Genomic DNA, 17,737 nt, shown 5'->3' with positions numbered 1-17,737 from the left:
GGAACTGCTAATCGAGATAGCAAAGACCAATTATCGATTCTATGAGCCAACCAGTGCCTCTCAATTTAACCTTTCAGAAAATGTTACATGTTGGGTTTAGAAGTACAAAGAACATGAAGCAGTACAATTATTATGAGCGATTGACAGTCAGGTGAACCCTGAACCCCATTGCTGAGTGACATTGCTGCATAGCTACCAGTAGCTCCCTCAAGAGTACATCGTTTTTCTGTTGTGACAGATTGTACAGAGCAGGGTTCAGACAGCCCGTGATACACTGTCCCCTTGGGGCACTGGGCCAGAGCAGGAGGTGGTAGGTGTATATTGCACACAGCTGATGTTGTGACTAAAATGGCTGCATGGCTAGGACAGGGCATGCATAGGCCACCACGCCAGCTCGTTACTGGGCAGGATACCTGCGGGGCCATCACCAGCGCAAGCCCACTGGCTGGAGCGTGTTTTGGGGCAGGAGAGCTGCAAGGTCATCACCTGGGGGCGCGGCAGCCCATCCGTGTGCACAACCGTCGAAGGCCGGGCGAAACCAGCCACGTGTGTGAGCGAGCGCGACAGCGCGCTCCGAGCACGACCTCCGCAGCGCGCGCCGCCGTCCTACTTTCCCTCTCCCGCGCCCGCCTCTCGCGCCATCCTCTGTGCCTTAGCACTGAGCTCCGTCCCCCCTCTCCCTGTGCGCGAGGCGCGGCCAATGGGAGCATAGCGTGGGGAGGTGGCGGAGGCGGGGCCCGCATGGAGTGTGGTGCGGCTGCGCACAGAGCTGCCCGCCCCTCTATGTTCAGGACGGGAGGGGGGTGTCTACGCCTGCGCATAACAGCGCTCGTCTCCCATGCCCGAGTGGTGTTTTCTGCGCCTGCGCTATGCGCCTCCCGCTCCCCAGTGGCCGGGAGGGGGGATTGCTGCGCGTGCGTAGTGTGGCCTTCGTACCCCTGTGCCCCGGAGGGGGGGTTGCTGCGCCTGCGCACAACGCTGCCCGCCCCTCGCTAGCAGCAGCAGCAGTAGGAGGAGGCGGTGTTGGTCCCGGCTGGGGCGATAGCGTGAGGGTGCCCGAGCGCCGCTGTTGCCCCCTTTTATCCGGGAGCCCCAGGTCCGGGCCGAGGAGGAGGAGGCGTCCCGGCCGCGGAGGGAGTCCGAGCGGCGGCAGCAGCAGGAGTCTGTGCCCGGCCCCCCTGCGCTCAGTCCCGTTACAACCCCCTCCCTCCGCGCTCCGCAGCCACCAACATGTCGGCGCCGGCGGCCAAAGTCAGTAAGAAGGAGCTGAACTCCAACCACGATGGGGCCGACGAGACCTCAGGTGAGGCCGGGACGGGGGAGGGAGGGGAATGGCGGCGGCGGCCGCCGCGGCCTCCTCCCCGCACGGCGCTGCACCGACCGCCATTTTCCCCAGCCACACGGGCCGCGGCCGGGCCGGAGGCGGGAAGAGCGCGGGGTCGGCCGGGCGGATGTGCAGGCCTCAGCCGCGGCAAGAGGAGGCCATGTTAGCGCCCTTTTGTCTGTACTGCCCGGCCTCCTTCTCCACGGGCGCGGGCGGGGGGCGCTGCGGCCTGCGCGGAGCAGCGGGACCCCCTCCCTCCTGGAGCAGCATCCGCGGAGCCTCATTGTGCTCCGCCGCCGCCATGATGCTTCGCCGCCTTCTGGTCTCGGAGCCGCTACTGCTGCATGGTGCTGCCCGGCCGCGCAACGCGGGGATGGAGCGGCGCTTTCTCCGTGCCTGGTGGGGCCCGCCCGGCTGGGGAGCCACGCGCTACTCGTGCAGCAGCGGGATGCGGCTGCCCGCCCGTCCCCACGTGCGATCCTAGCAGCCCGTGTGTATTGAGAGGTCGGTACTCGGTTCCCCGCACCGTGGGGTTTGCATCAGTCGCCGCCATAGGGGGGACTTGCCCCCCGGTAAAGCCTGTCGGTTCCCGCCACCCATGGATCTTAACCTGTTTGGCTGGGGGTGTGGAGGTGCTCATGGCAACGAGCCTCCAGGCCAGCAGCTCTTCGCTGTGCCCGGTTCCTTTCACACACACGTGCTTCCCGCACCTGAGTTTTCATATGTAATGGGGGCGGGAGAGAGAAGACAACACCAATCTACCCATCTCCGGCCGCACGGTGGGGGTAAGGCTTGGCTCTGAGACCCCCACAGGAAACAACTATCCCATAACACGAAATCCTGTGTGTTCGCAAACTAATCGGGGGAGGGTTGCCTGTTCCGCACTTTTACAGCTGCTTCCCGCTACCTTTCGTTAATCTTAAAATACTTTAGGCAAACAGCCATTCCTTAATCAAGAGCTACAGCAACCTCTGCCGAGTTAAAGTTCTGATTAGAAAATATCCACTTCACAGTGGTTTTGAAATATTTACCCGAATCTCTTCTGAAACATGCCTTTTAATTGTGGAAAACAGCATTCCCAATTGTACTGTTTTAATTAGCGTTTTGTATCTTATTTATTTCTTCAATATTAAGTTCACTTAACTGATTCAACTTCTGTAAATGTGTTCAGTTTAGAAAGAATGATTTGGTGTATAATTTTAGTAAATTATTAAACTATTGTTGTTTCAACAGATCGACTATAAAATTACCAAGTGTATATGACTATATATTGTGAATTAGCCTGGTACCTGGTTTGAGCCCCTTTAAAAAAAAAAAAAAAAAAAAAAAAAAAAAAAAGGCAAAGCTTTACAGCAATCTTCAGAGACTTCACTTAGCAAGTTCCCTTAGTAAAAAACAGTAGTTTTACAAGGTCTGATGAACCTTGTCGTCAACTAGAAATAATCACTTAAATGCCATCCAGAATAGTGGTAAAGGTTGTAAAAGTACACTTTTCTGATTTTTCTCAACTGGTGTCATATATTATTGAGATCTCTTTTCAAGAACTTATGGAGTTTGATGGATTTATTTTTCTTTCAGAAAAAGAGCAACAGGAAGCAATTGAACATATTGATGAAGTACAGAATGAAATAGACAGGTAAATTATTAAAAGAAGCTTTTCAATAATTTAAATTGTTTTAGCAGGACTGGAAAAAAATAACTCGTAATAAAAATGCTATAGTAACTGAAGTAGTGTATGTAGTTTTCACACTTTCCAAAATCTCAAAAGCATATTAGTGGTTTGACGTGATTATAAATAAAAAGCATTTACTGTATATATGATCAAAAATTTGAAGGCGTAATCTTGTGTCCTGTTTAGCTGTGTACAACTAAACTAGCTGGGCCTTAAGATGTAACTTGACTTTTAATACTTGAAATAGATTGTGATGACTTTAAAATGGCTTTGACAGTATAGATCTGGCCCTTATTGCATCTATCGAAATTTACACTGGAGTGGTAAACTATATATCTTCACAGGTCACTGCTGGCTTAGGCCCTGATGCCTGCAACCTGTTCCAGGCAAACAGACACCCTTCCCACTACCCTCCTAAACTGACTAATGAACCTCCAAGTGGACACAGGAGTCTGCCTGGGAGGAGCATTTGCAAGATTAGGACCTTACTGTGTAACAAACTTTTTTTTTTTTTTTTTTTTTTAAAGAGTTCTGTCGTCTTAAAAGGCTCTCTTTGTGGTGCACAAACTTACTTTGTTTTTATCTTCTTTCTCTGGCAAATAGGAGGAGGGGCAATGAGCTTGAATCTGATCCAGTATCATGTGTCGAAGTTCACCAGTCTTTCTAAACTAGATATTTAGAAATTTTAATAGTATTCTGCTTTCAATTTAGAGCCCAACTCTGTAAATGCCACAGAACATCGTGTTTGCTAGTGGTGTAGTTTCAGTCGAGTCAGTGGGATTACTCCTGATAGTATACACTAAATAGTGTTTGCATGATTGGACCCCTTGTTTTTGTTTGACGTATTTCAGGAAGGGTTGATTAGTTTAATTAAATCATCCATTCTAGTTTTGGACTATCTACTGATTTTGCACCTTGTTTAAACTTCAGATCCCCATGCTATAATACAGTTGTTAATGTGAATCTTTCCTTTCCTTTAGACTGAATGAACAAGCGAGTGAGGAAATTTTGAAAGTAGAACAGAAATACAACAAACTCCGCCAACCATTCTTCCAAAAGAGGTCAGAACTGATCGCCAAAATCCCAAACTTCTGGGTAACAACATTTGTCAACCACCCACAAGGTATGTTCCCGGTGCTGCCTTTTTTTTTTTTTTTTTTTTTGGGGGGGGGGGGGGGGCAATCATGGAAGTTTGTTACATTATGTATGCGTTTTAATCCTTTGGTTCAGAAAATTGCTCTTAGATTTTTGTTTTTCCCGATTAACAACAGTGACTTCTGATTGACTATATGCCTAGAGCTTCCTTTTGAGGCAATAATGCTATCAGTGGAAGCAGTTTATCCATTTCTACTTCTATTGTCCCAAAGATTTTCTTCCCCTTATGTTTTGAATCCAAGAACAAGCTTGATCACCATTATTAGGACTCCATCATTATACTTTTTATCATCCTCTTAAGTGAAAGAGAATACACCTTCAACAACCTTTTCAGTGCTCTTTTCTGGACTGTATTGCAGAGTATCAGAGGGGTAGTCATATTAGTCTGGATCTGTAAAAAGCGACAGAGTCCTGTGGCACCTTATAGACTAACAGACATATTGTAGCATAAGCTTTCATGGGTGAATACCCACTTCGTCAGACACGTGCACATGTATTGCAGAGGGTACTTGATAGTGACCTCTGGGGGCCAGTGGCTCTTTTGGGCTTCCTCTAAAGATGGGCTGGGACAAGTAAACAATATACCAAATGTCCTACTAATTCAACTTTCCGTGACAATTTCTTATAATGTTTGCTGCAAAATAACCTATATAAATAGCTTTGTAATGCAAGATTCCTAATTCTACCATAGTATCTGCACTGTTGGGGGAAGAAGATGAGGAGGCACTGCATTATTTGACCAGAGTTGAAGTGACAGAGTTTGAAGACATCAAATCAGGTTACAGAATAGATTTTGTAAGTATCATGGACAGTCTTCATTTAATGTTGTGCCATTTTTATTTGCATGTAACCTGCATCAGAGAACAGTAGCATAACTTAGTATTTCAAAACTTGTAGTACTTAACATCTTTTAGTTAACATATCTGGTATGCTATAGATAAGTATACAATCCTAACTTTATTCTTTCCACTCTACAGTATTTTGACGAGAATCCATACTTTGAAAATAAAGTTCTCTCCAAAGAGTTTCATCTGAATGAGAGTGGAGATCCATCTTCAAAATCAACTGAGATCAAATGGAAATCTGGGAAGGCATGTATCTTTACTGGGGGCGGGGAAGAATTAAATAATTGCTCCACTTCAAACAGTGGCAGTGAGTGCTAGGTGCTTTACTGTCTCTGTGCTTTGATGCAAAAACAAAAAACACACACACACACACTCCATTCCTGCTGGATGAAGCCCAAGGATATAGTGAGGCTGCATCTAAGCTGAGGCTTGTAGTTAATTCTCTCACTTTGTTGCACACCAGTGGAAGTGCTAGTGAAGGCCAGTTGTCAGTATTTCTACAAGCATGTCAGTTCAACTGCTCAGAGTAGGCCTAAAAATCAGTGAAGTGTATGGTTTAAAAAGAAAACAAATCCATACTAGCACTCCCAACCTTTTTAGGGAATTCTCCCACAGTTGATCTAACATCAGTGCTACAGTTCTCATTGTAAACAAGGCCTAATTTAAACTTCAGATTACAACTACCTTTCCAATTTCAATATTATGCTAAAAGCTTGGGTGGCCACTTGGTCTTTATAAAGAAACTAGCAAATCTTTTTATCCGAGTTGTTTTTCTAGCATTTGCCAGTTGCCATCTATATAGTTAATGCTTTCTTTGTAGTTCATAAGTTACATGTACATCTTGTGGAACTTCTGAATTAGGAGCTCATTTCCTGCACCTCACAAAAGTAAACTACAATGCTGCAAATGAGTCAATTTGAATGTCATAGTTGGATTTGTTGGAAAATTGCATCACACGTCAGTCAAAATGTTAGTATTTTCCTCTGCTGTTCTGGGGTCTTCCAGCAATAACTTACATCTTGCAGTACCTTATGACCATTCAGCTAATTATTAAAACAAGCTGAGTTATTGCTGTCCATAACATTGCATAAGCAAGTATATCTTGGGTGCAAAGTGTCTCAACAAAGCAGCAGCTAGAAGTCTGTACACATTAAGTGGCGAAGTAAAAGGTCCAGAGTTACCTCTGGATAGTCATCTGTTTTCCAGGTGTATAAGACAGGACACGACAGAGGTATTGGTCTCAAAAGGGGTGAGATTAACTCATTATATCCTCTTGCTAGTGAATATGTTGTAGTAGCTTAAAAAGTGAGTTGTGTGGTTTTTTCCCCCTTGCGATTGCTACAAAGGAGAAATAGGAAATTTTAAAAGGGGAAAACTCCAAGGATAAAAGACTTAAATCCTTAATCTAGTTTATGAAGAAAACAAAGGATGAGTCCATCCTAGGGGGAGAGAAAAGCAAGAGGGGAGTGTTAAGACAATGTCTTATAAAAAGGCCTATAGGAGTGATGGGCAGCCCGCGGACCACACGCAACCCGTCAGGGTAATCCGCTGGTGGGCCGCAAGACAGTTTGTTTACATTAACTGTCCGCAGGCACAGCCGCCCGCAGCTCCCAGTCGCTGCAGTTCGCTGTTCCTGGTCAATAGGAACTGCGGCGCGGGCTATTTGAGAGCTTCTTAAATTGCTTGTGCTTAATGTTAGCATTTAAATAGTTCTAACAAGTCTTGAAATTAGCATTTCAGTAAATGGTTTGAGTCATACCTTTGCCACTGTGTGGCTGGGAACATTAAAAAGGTCAATAGGTAGTCTTTTTGAATTGTCAGTATTTCAGTAGAGAAAGCTAGAAATAAAGAGTGAAAACTTGCATTCTGAGTAGCAAAAACACTTAAAATTGAGGGCTTTTTTACTACCACTGGCACTATTCATGAGAAATGGTAGCCGAAACTCCTAGCTATGTGGTGTCAACTGGTACATGCCCTTGGGGCTCTGTATAATTTTGTCTCTTACACACCTCTCCTTGAAAAAGAACAAGTAGTATGTGGTTGCGTAGATAAGCAGGTCTCCAAACGCATCTTGTGAAACATTGTCAGGAAATTCTTTCAGGAAAATTCTTAACTTTCTCTTCTTTTTCAGGACCTGACAAAGCGCTCAAGCCAGACACAGAACAAGGCCAGTAGAAAGAGGCAGCATGAAGAACCAGAAAGTTTCTTTACCTGGTTCACTGACCACTCTGATGCAGGTGCTGATGAACTAGGAGAAGTCATCAAAGATGACATCTGGCCAAATCCATTACAATACTACTTGGTACGTGTAGAGTTGAGCTGTTTGTAACAGTGTTCTTGTGGCTATGTCAGAATTAATTTGATCAATGCAGTAACATTGTATATGTGTTTCTAATTAAGGTTCCTGATATGGATGATGAAGAAGGTGAAGGAGAGGAAGATGATGACGATGATGAAGAGGAAGAAGGGTTGGAGGATATTGATGAAGAAGGAGATGAAGATGAGGGGGAAGAAGATGAAGATGATGATGAGGGAGAAGAAGGAGAGGTGAGAACACATTTTTTTCCAAATCAAGGAGTTGAATAGATCCAATTAGGAAATCCTGTTTAGGAATAGCATTGAATTTATCTTGTTGATAAATGTTAAGGAGTTATTGACACTCTATACAGTCTGCTGCTACGTTTTTCAGAGGGGAGTTTGTGTAGGTGGTAACAGTTCTTGCAACTTGAGCAATGATTTTAGTGTACTTAGGTGGTGTGTGGGGGACAAGTATTGCCTTTGAGTTGGAGATGGATACCTTTAGGGAACTCATTGGCAAAAATGAGGAAAATTGATCTGTTTGTGTTATATGCCCGTTCATCCAAAAGCCTGTTTTTCTTTTGGCAAACTGATTTTTATTAGTGAGTTACTGGGTATTTGAGTGCCGGTTTTAACCTTATTCCATAAATAGCTTTTTTATGAATCCAGTTTTCCTGGGTTTCACCTATTATATACACTTTACTCTGGACTATTGCTGACTTTTTTCTGTGAATGTGTCCTCATTTTGGGAGTGCTAGGGATGACCTCACCTCTGCTACTCTCACAGTCTCCAGTGATTTAAAGTTTGGAATTAATTCTCACCGAGTAACTGGGAATGTTGCACTGTTTCATTTGTTATAATTAATTTATTAACCACATTTGGCTTTTGTTATTAAGTTACATTAAACTGCCTTTTAGACAAACAGTGGGGAAGGCTTTGGATGTTATGCACGTAGACACATAAGGTGCTTGATTTTAGATGCGGCAACTAAGATCTGCTGAGCAATATTCTTGTTAGTATGTAAATTGTATTTTATTTAATCTCTTCATTGAACTTTTTAATCTTGTAAATTATTTACTTAGACTTTTACTACTCTTTAAGACTGCCTATTCAAAGCTCTGGGCACCCTTAGCAGTCTCTTCAATATTCACTAACAAATAGTTCTATCAATTTTCATCCAGCATATGTCCCAGCAATAACATGGAGATCAAACTTTATCCAGCCTTACCTATTTCCATATGGAGGAGGGAGAAAACATGAGCTTTTCAACCCATCCTGCAAGAATAACTGCACAGGACTTTTTAGAGTGGTCAAAAATTCTGGTTAATTGCTGTTTGAAAGTCAAGGCTGTCTGGAGTTTGAATGTACTGACTCCCGCACCTTCCCTCCCCCCACCCTCCAAAAAAGTGACTAGATTTTAACTGTTTCTTTTCTTTCAACAGGAAGATGAAGGAGAAGATGACTAATTAAACACTGATGGATTCCAACACCCACCCCTCCTTTTCTTACCTTTTTAATTTTTCTCCAGTCCCTGGGAGCAAGTTGCTGTCTTTTTTTTTTTTTTTTTTTTCCCCCACCCTTGTGCTCAGTCACCTTGTTCTCTTGAGGTCTCTTTTTCTCTCCTCTACACCATGGTGCACCATTTTATTTTGGGGAAAATACCCTGAGCAGAATACAGTGGAAAATAAAATCTCTACCAGTTTCTGTTCCAAGTTCATTTTTATCCCTTTCTGTCTCAAAACAAAAACTGTTTATGGAATCAACACACCATGTTCTGTGGGAAAAAAGAAAACCTTCTGCTCCCTTCACTCTGCTGGAAGCTGAAGAGTGCTAGGCCCCTGTGTAGTAGTGCATAGATTCTAGCTTTTTTCCTTCTTTCTCTGTATATTGGGCTCAGAGATTACAGTGTCTCTATGTGAATATGGACAGTTAGCATTTACCAACATGTCTGTCTACTTTCTCTTGTTTAAAAAAAATTAAAAAACTAAAAAAAATGGGGTATAGAAGGTCAGCAAGGGTGGGTTTCAGATGTTTGGGTGGGTTAAGTGGGCATTTTGACAACATGGCTTCTTCTCCTTTGGCATGTTTATTGTGATGTTTAACAAACATCCTTGCAGTTTAAGATGACACTTTTAAAATAAAATCTTCTCCTAATGATGACTTTGAGCCCTGCCACTTGATGGAGAATCAGCAGAACCTGTAGGATCTTATTTGGAATTGACATTCTCTATTGTAATTTTGTTCTTGTTTATTTTTAAATTCTTTTTTTTTTTTTTTTTTTTTTTTTTTTTTTTGGTTCACTGGAAAGGAAAGAAAGATGCTCAGTTTTAAACGTTAAAGTGTACAAGTTGCTTTGTTACAATAAAACTAAATGTGTACACAAAGGGACTAATGGTCTTCACTGAACAGAACATGTTTCTGATTTTTCTTGCTCATTTTCCCATATATTATCAATTTCTTTTGTCTGTAGTTAATAATTTAACACTTGTTGATATGTGGTCAGAATATCTGTATTGCAAGACTCTCTGTTGCTGTACTGCAAAATAACCTCATGGCTGTATGGATTTAACCTGAATTTAAATTGTTAGATAGTTTTCATATCTGGAAAAAGTGTTTAATTTAGGTGTAATTTAGCATAAATTATCTGATACTATCAATAAGTTGCTGTCAGACTGCCTATCAATCATCACTATAAATTGGCAGTCATTACTGTAATCTGCACATTGTTTCTCTTAGTTTGATATCTCCATAGGAATGGGTTGTGGTTACATTCCTTGTATGTTACATTAATGGAGTCTTTAAATGTTCCCTCTTGCACCAAAAAAACCACCTGATGCTCTAATAATAAAGAAATGTGCAGATTTAAACACTCTCATTAGTGATGTAAACGAGATACCACATATCTCTGATCTCTAATAAATCAGATCACTGAAAAGACCATGCAAACTCAAATTAAATGATCAGAGGTTAATGTTTATAATCCACTTGGTAATAGCTTTCTCAGTTGAGATGTTAAATCTGTTTCAATTACACATTCAGGCTGATTGTACTCTCTTCAAACACAAGAATCTTACTCTGCTAAATTACATCTCAGAAGGAAGTGGTTACTTTGCATGTGGAATTTCAGTGACATACAACCTCCAATCTATGCTGTTTATATTTTCAAATATGTGAGCTAATAAAATGCAACCTGTTTTGATTTAAAAGTATCAACTGCCTAAAATTTACATCTAGAATTAACCAGAATAGCAAGTGGCAAAGTGTGATGAAACCTCTTCTAGCAATAATTAGCATTTATACAATTACTTTAAAAAGTAGAATGCCATATAAACTAACCTCATTTAAATGGATATTTTAAAACCTGTATAGAACAATTTTAGTACTAAATCATTGTATAATTGTCTTCTCCTAATAATGGGTTCTCAGGATGGGGGTCCTCACTCTTATGGGAAAAAGATTGTTTTAGCCTGTCATAGCATCACGTATGTATTTTGTGGTGCTAGAGAATTAGTGCTATAGAGTAAGGTTATTCTCTTGAGTGGTATTCCACAGTGGGGAGAGGCACTCCTTAAAAGACTGAACCAACTCATTTTGTTCAATGACAGTTGGGTTGGAACTACTGCCCTAGTCCATTTCATTTTTTCGCATCCATTTTAAATAACTCCATCTTTTAAGCAATTTAGTTACATTAGTGCTAAAACTGTAGACAAACTGTTGCCCTGCAGCTTGTGTAGCCATTTATGTAGTGCAAAGTAAAATGCTACTAGACCTAACTAAATTGTGCTTATTTAGGGAGAAATCTCTATTCTATCAGAAAGAATGCATAAACTATCTCCCCCTATATTGCAAGACCTATAAAGTTGCATAATCTGCCTTTCCCCAGGACACACACAATAAGGTGGTACAGCTGAATACCAAAGACAAAAAGTGAGATATTGGGGGGGGGGGGGTATGCCCCTCCACGTTTGAAAACAAAAACTGATGAGTACTATTCAGATGGCAAAACAATCCCAGTATTGTGCAGACAGAACATTGGTTTAACTTCCTGGTGAAACTACTCTACATTTCAGTTTTATTCATTGCAACAGTAAGAGTAAACAACCTTTGAACTGCTAGTAATATTACTTTCATTCTAGTAAACTTTTATCAGCTAGTAGTGGAAAAATGTAATTTGAGTAGGGATTAAAACACTTCAGATTTAAAAATACACCCTAGGTGCCCATCCAGTGCTCTAAGCACCTACGTGGAAAAACTCAGTTACCTATTTAGAAGTGCCCATTCTTTGACCTGTTTCGTTAAGCTTAGTAGATACTTGTAATTACCCATCAGTGTATTATAGAAGTATGATTTTAAAGGATAGAAATGTCCTTGTAACAATTAGGGTCAAATACAAGTTCTGCAATTCTCATAAATTAAGACAGGAAGAGGGATCTCTAGTACATTCCTTAAAACCTTTAATCATTTTCTGAGGTAAGCTATCCTTATGAATTATCTTGGCAGAACATTTATCATGAGCTTCTCAATAGAGGTCAGAATTCTCCTATTTAAGCTAATGGACACTGGCTTTAACCTCCAGTATGACAGATGTCTGAGTTAATGGTTTACAATTTAGAAACTGAAGCATTTCATAAAGTTTTTGCACATGTATTTAACCAATATGATATGAAGAAAACATATGGAAGAACTTCCATATTCTTATGTTTGAAGTTTAATAGATAAAGGAAGCAGAAGTGTCTGACACTCCTGTAAATTCTAATGCCAGATCTTAAACATATGCACATGGGAAATATATATAGATTGCAGAATTAGTAAATTTAGCACAAATGTTTTAATTCCAAATTTATAGCATCTCACTTAATATTTTCTTATTAGTCGGTGTGTGAAAATGTGAATGCCAGACTTCCAATATCAGCAGGCAGAATGGTGTGCATGTGCATGAGTGATTAGAAATTGAGGCCTATATTTATTCACTTATTGCTCTGAATTTGCAAATACTTTCCAGTTCTGTTTGAAGAGAAAGTGGGCCAGGTTAGTACACTTTTACTGATGCAACCAAATTACACCAAACACCTTAGCCACTGCCTATGAATTTTAAAACCATAATGCTGATCTTCGTTGGCTTGCAAGAAGGTATTTTTATGCCTTTATTTCTGCTGTAACAATACAGTTAGAGCTTTCAGGAAAGCATTTGCTGTGACTGGTAAATAGATTAAAGGACACTCAAATGTCATTTTTTGGTAGAATACCCTCAATAATACATAGTGATTTTGAAAAATTCCTTTTAAATATTAGGACCAATTAATTACGGCCCATATCCTGTATCAGGCTGTGTTATTGGGTAGATCTTCCAATTATGAAGTTCAGTTCTCTTTCATGGGACTGTGTGCGCTCAGGGAGGGTGTAATTAAAGGACTATGCACAAAGAGCTGTCAATTGCAAAAAGTAAACACAATTTTCTAAGCTTATAGTATTTTAGGAGATACTGGTCAGGTACCAAATTTTTAGAAACACATATTTCTGAGGTTAGTGTTCTCCCTTTAATTTGTCCCAGACCAGAGAGAGAAAGAGTTGCCAAAAGTTTGTTACACTTCTTGCCCTCCTTTCCTTTATTAGACAAGGACTGGAAATCCTGGTTTCGCTTTAACCATATTTATCTTAGAGTGCTATCTGGTAGACAACATCTAATACATATTTTCTCCTGGTTTATGAGAGTAATTGTCATGCTTTTTGTCCAGTGAGACATACAGGCTTCTTTACTGCCTCTCTGTGCTCATTCAGTGGTAGTACTTGCTAGTCACTGAGAGTTTAGGGTCCTGGTCCTACACCTGCTGAAGTCAATAATAAAGCTTTGAGTTCTATTGGAACAGGATTAGGCCCTAAATCAAGGAAGAGTCATTCAAACTCACAGGGTAGTTTTCTGAACCAGAACTTCTGCCAGGAGGTGAGTGTGCTAATTTGGGAAGGGAAGGGGATAATGATATTTTAATTTAACAGATGTGAACAGAAGTGGCTAAGGGAATTTGAAGCAACAATTGCAATTGTGGTTCAAGCTGGTCACTCAATGAGTGCTGACCTATGAGGTTAGTAGGTTCTATTCTACAATTTGAGCTGAAGATCACCTGCTAGATCTAGAACGAAGTATATTTTATATTCCACCCCCCTCCACCTATTTTACTTCTCCCGGACAACACCCCAGTAAAGCCGTAGTATATATATATAACACGGGGATAGGACAGATCTATGAAGTCCAGGATCATCGCCTACGGTTCCTGGAGCGCTTAGGGGGGGGGTTGGAAGCAGGATGTGCAGCCTGCGAGCAAAATCGCAGATGAGGGTGGCAAATACAGAGGGACTCGGACTTGTATTATTCCCGATCATGCAAACAGCCCTCCCCGCCCCACACACAGGGCCGGCTCCAGGCACCAGCTTGCCAAGCAGGTGCTTGGGGCGGCCTCTCCGGAGAGGGGCGGCACGTCCAGCTATTCCGCGGCAATTCAGCGGAGGGTCCCGCTTGGAGGGAAGGACCTCCCGTCGAATTGCCGCCGCAGATCGCGATCGCGGCTTTTTTTTTTTTTTTTTTTTTTGCGCTTGGGGTGGCAAAAATCCTGGAGCCGGTCCTGCCCACACACGTTAACAAAAAATACATCCGAGATTTTATGCTTCATATCATCAGTCGGTTATATGTGTCTAGCTGACAACTCACCCTTGGAGGGAGAAACACACACACAATAGAATTAAAAATGTTATAGTTTACAATTATTTATTTCCCATCTAGCCCTTTCAACCTTAACTGCGGAAGGACCGTGGTAGAATCACCACAGAAGGCGATAAGCTTTCCTGAGGCAGCAATTCGTCCGTGATCAGAGTCCCAAAAGTACCATCAGAGTCTTCGAACTCCACATCGGTGACGTGGGGTCTCCAAGTCCTAGGCTGATACGCCCAGCCTATTGGGGTGGAGAAAATCAAGCGAAAGGGAACGCGGTTAGGAACCCGGGGGGAATAAAAGAAAAAAACAACTCACGGTAGGTAGAACAATTCCCCTCCCTTCAGTGAGATAAAGTAATGTGCTCCCAGTCAAGCCACCAAGAGTTTCGCTTCTGCTACTGGTGTACCATCCTGCCTGGACCCATCCACCCCCCTCCATTTCCTTCGTTAAATATCCTTCACCGACCCCAAATTATCCTCCTCCATGTTTCAGAACATCCTTGGAAGGAGTGAAATGGCGATTAGAAGAATCTCTGCTTCTCCCCCACCCAGAGCACAAGTGAAAGGAGTTGCAGGGCCTCAGCAACCGACACGACCATCCTTTCACCCTCCTCTCTAATCGCAATCGCTAGGGACAAAGGTCCCCCGAAGGGTAGTAGGAAACTTCATCCGGAGACCATATTTGCACAGGTCTCAGAGGGACCCCGGGGCTCCCCTGCGCTCCGTTCCCAACAGCAACTCGGCCATTCTGAGGAGGCATTTACCTAGGTGGTCGCGGCACCTGGGGCAGCTGGCCAGCATCCAGGAGTATCCCGGGAACCAGAAGTCATCCTCCGCCGGCCAATGCTTGTGCACTGAAGCCCTGACCAGGGTGATCACCAAGTACCTCTCCCCAATGGGATCCTGGAAGAGCTGCACGGGCACTTTGCGTTTCCCAACAGTGACCGTCATGCTCCTGACAGGGAACGCTGTCTGGGGAGAAACTTCAGGTCCCAAACTCCGGCAACCTCGAATCCGCAGGACTCTCAGAGAAATAATGAATCTTTCTCCTCCTCCTGGTCCTCAGGATCATGCTGGTGGGTTGCGCTTTGATGCTCGTCCTGGGGCACTTGGTGTCTGCGAACCTCCCTGAAGCAACCAAGGGAGAGGCAGAGGGCTGCTAGCAAAGCCAATGCATGCATCCTCCTCCTCCAAGCTCGTACATGGACAAGCCCTGAAAGTGAATAGCTATCCAGCCCCCCTTCCTTAGGACTGATAGGCTATTCAGCTGATTGGTCCTTATTCAGTGGTCCAGTTCTCCAACATTATTAAACCTGCTTCTTGAGCCCCTCCCACTGGCTGTTCCACCTGGGGAGAATCCAAGACCTGGAAGGAGAGAAGGGAAAGATCCTGTAAAGACAGAGGCAGAGAGCACAGTGCTTTCCACAAGCTGGACTCGGACCATGAAAACAAATCCTATCCTCTCCCCCAGATCGAGGCTGAATCTAAATCCAATAACCCTTGACTTTTTAACTTTCCAATAATATTTCCTTTACATGGACACTGTTTAGTGTAGAAGCATATAGTACAAAACAAACAAAAAATACTGGACCTCTGTTACTAATAAATCAGCAGATTAATAAGGGTTAGCACAAATCTATCATTGTTTGCTTTTGTAATTTAATTCAGTTTGTAACAAAAACTAGACTTCATTTATACTTCTTGTTCTGGTCAGTTTAATTTGCTAGTTCTCATACTGTAATATTCAGGCTGCAAATCCTGCAGGGGAATGCTTAAATTACAAAAAAATAAACAAAAATTAATGTAATAAAAAATAATGGAAACATTTATGTTTATATCAGATTTTGTACATGCTTTAAAAATATGTACAGTAAAAGTGGGACTATTATTAATGGGAAATATCCTCTAATTGTGTAGCCCATATTCCAGCTGTTAAGTTGTGGAAAGTTGTGTATCACTTCAGGACAGAAATAACCTGTTGAATGGAATAACAAATAGCATTACATGTGGCTGGCAGCAGGAAGAGATCTTGAAGCACAAGGCTCAACCACTTGAACTGAAGGAGAATATCCTTTAAATGTTTGTAATGTAGGGTCTAAAACTGCAGTAAATCAACTCTGTTTCTATCCATGAGAGCAGTGTGAAAAACACACATTGTCTAGTTTATTATGCTATTAAAAACAACAGTCAATGTTTTTTCTTGGATATTTTTTGATCCAGAGGTCCAATACCACTGAGAATCCAGGGCCACATTCCTGGACCTACAAGAAGAATTATGTAATGTAAGAAAGAGTCAAAAGTTAAGTACTGAAGAGGCACAGGTTACCTTCCAGATTTTAACGTATTTCCAGTCAAATAACTTTCCTAAGGTGGAGTTAAATATCTATCTTATGTAAGGAGGGATTTTAAGAGGACACCTTTGTTTTCTCATAAAAACAAATGTTAGGAAAGCTGAAAATTAAAAATTAGTGTTACACTTAAAACTGACTGTACTGTCGAATTGAAATGGAAGAGCACCTGTCTTTTTTAATCAGTGTATCAAACTGCTTTAAATCTATATGCAGTTTATAGATACAATTAATCCCTTTATATGTATTCACCAAAGGAGAACTTTATTAGGCTCCCCCCTAAAAAAAGTATATGGAGTTCCAAATGTATATGTGTTGTTATATTGTGAGACCCTTTGCATAGACACATAGCTACCATATGTATGGTACACTCTGGGTTTGCAGAGTGGTGAGGCCTCACACATGTACCATAGAGGTATGTACAAAACTAAAGCCATATGTACTCCAAACTAGCTCCTCAGTTCAACAAGAAACAGAACTAGATTGTGCTTGTCCTTGCAGGCTATACAGTAGGGAAAAGGAAGTGTGGGGATTGTGCTGTAGTCATATAAGGGAAGAAGGTACAAGAAGTCTTTTTTCCCTCTTGTGTAGGTGCATAATCCTTCTGTGCAGCAGAAAGCACAGTTGATAGACTAACCTGCTGCTGGCTCAAGAAGGGGGCATGCTCCCTTCTCCATGCAAAGCTAGCCATGCATAGAGGAGCATTGCATGCTTCTCCATTTCAGAGGATGTCTAGGAATTCTGGCAAGCCAGCCGGAAGCATGGTGTAGCCCTCCCTTCTTCCCACCAATGCACTCAGGCCTTTAAAACCAGTATGTTCTGTAAGATTTATCATGTTTGGAGTCACAGTCTGGCAATCCTCACAAAAAATTGTTAATCAGAATGCCAGACCCAAGAGTGCTGAGGGTGGAAAGCTCGAGATAAGGGCAGAATTAAGGTTGTCTCACCTTAATTGTGCAGGTCCATACTTTTCAATGCTCTTTTAAAAAATGTAACTTTAACATAATATAGCCAAGTAAGTTTATATAGAAAATGTCACCATTGCCCTAAAGTTTACTTTTTCTCCCTGAAAGAACTGATGAATATTGACAACCTTAATCCATCTTAACTAAGTTTTTGCCTGGTAATGTGTTAATATTTAGGAGGCACCTTAGAGGCTCTTCCCTATTTAATTATTGACTCCTTCCCTCTTGGATCTCTGAACCCTTAGCAGATAGTGCTCGATTTACACATCCTGTCAGGTGTTGTTCGGATTCCTGGATCAAGAGAAGGTGGCACAGGGTTGCTGGATTCCCCAGAAAGTCGCATTAGATCTCTGGATCAGTGTCAGGTGAGGTACATTGGCTATGCAGATCTCCAGTAGGTGGAACCAGATCTCTGAATCCCTGG

The 17,737-nt window shown here is 42.2% G+C and overlaps 1 protein-coding gene across 2 annotated transcripts; it reads left to right on the top strand.

The window, feature by feature from the left end:
* The first annotated feature begins 1,016 nt into the window (after positions 1–1,016).
* SET (SET nuclear proto-oncogene) lies at positions 1,017–9,679 on the top strand. Of its 2 annotated transcripts, none has more exons than XM_065418590.1 (8): positions 1,017–1,303; positions 2,903–2,960; positions 3,977–4,119; positions 4,843–4,946; positions 5,129–5,242; positions 7,128–7,298; positions 7,397–7,543; positions 8,738–9,679. In XM_065418590.1, exons 1-8 carry the CDS (start codon positions 1,231–1,233, stop codon positions 8,759–8,761), a joined length of 834 nt encoding a protein of 277 aa, XP_065274662.1. In that variant the 5' UTR covers positions 1,017–1,230; the 3' UTR covers positions 8,762–9,679. The 2 variants fall into 2 exon arrangements, with proteins under 2 accessions (XP_065274662.1, XP_065274663.1); XM_065418591.1 differs by lacking the exon at positions 1,017–1,303 and adding an exon at positions 1,669–1,828.
* Positions 9,680–17,737: the final 8,058 nt, after the last annotated feature.

This window comes from Emys orbicularis, chromosome 18 (assembly GCF_028017835.1).
Source record: "Emys orbicularis isolate rEmyOrb1 chromosome 18, rEmyOrb1.hap1, whole genome shotgun sequence".
Lineage (NCBI taxonomy): Eukaryota > Metazoa > Chordata > Testudines > Emydidae > Emys > Emys orbicularis.
The sequence above is the reverse complement of the archived record's forward strand: the minus strand, read 5'-3'. Positions and strand labels throughout refer to the sequence as shown.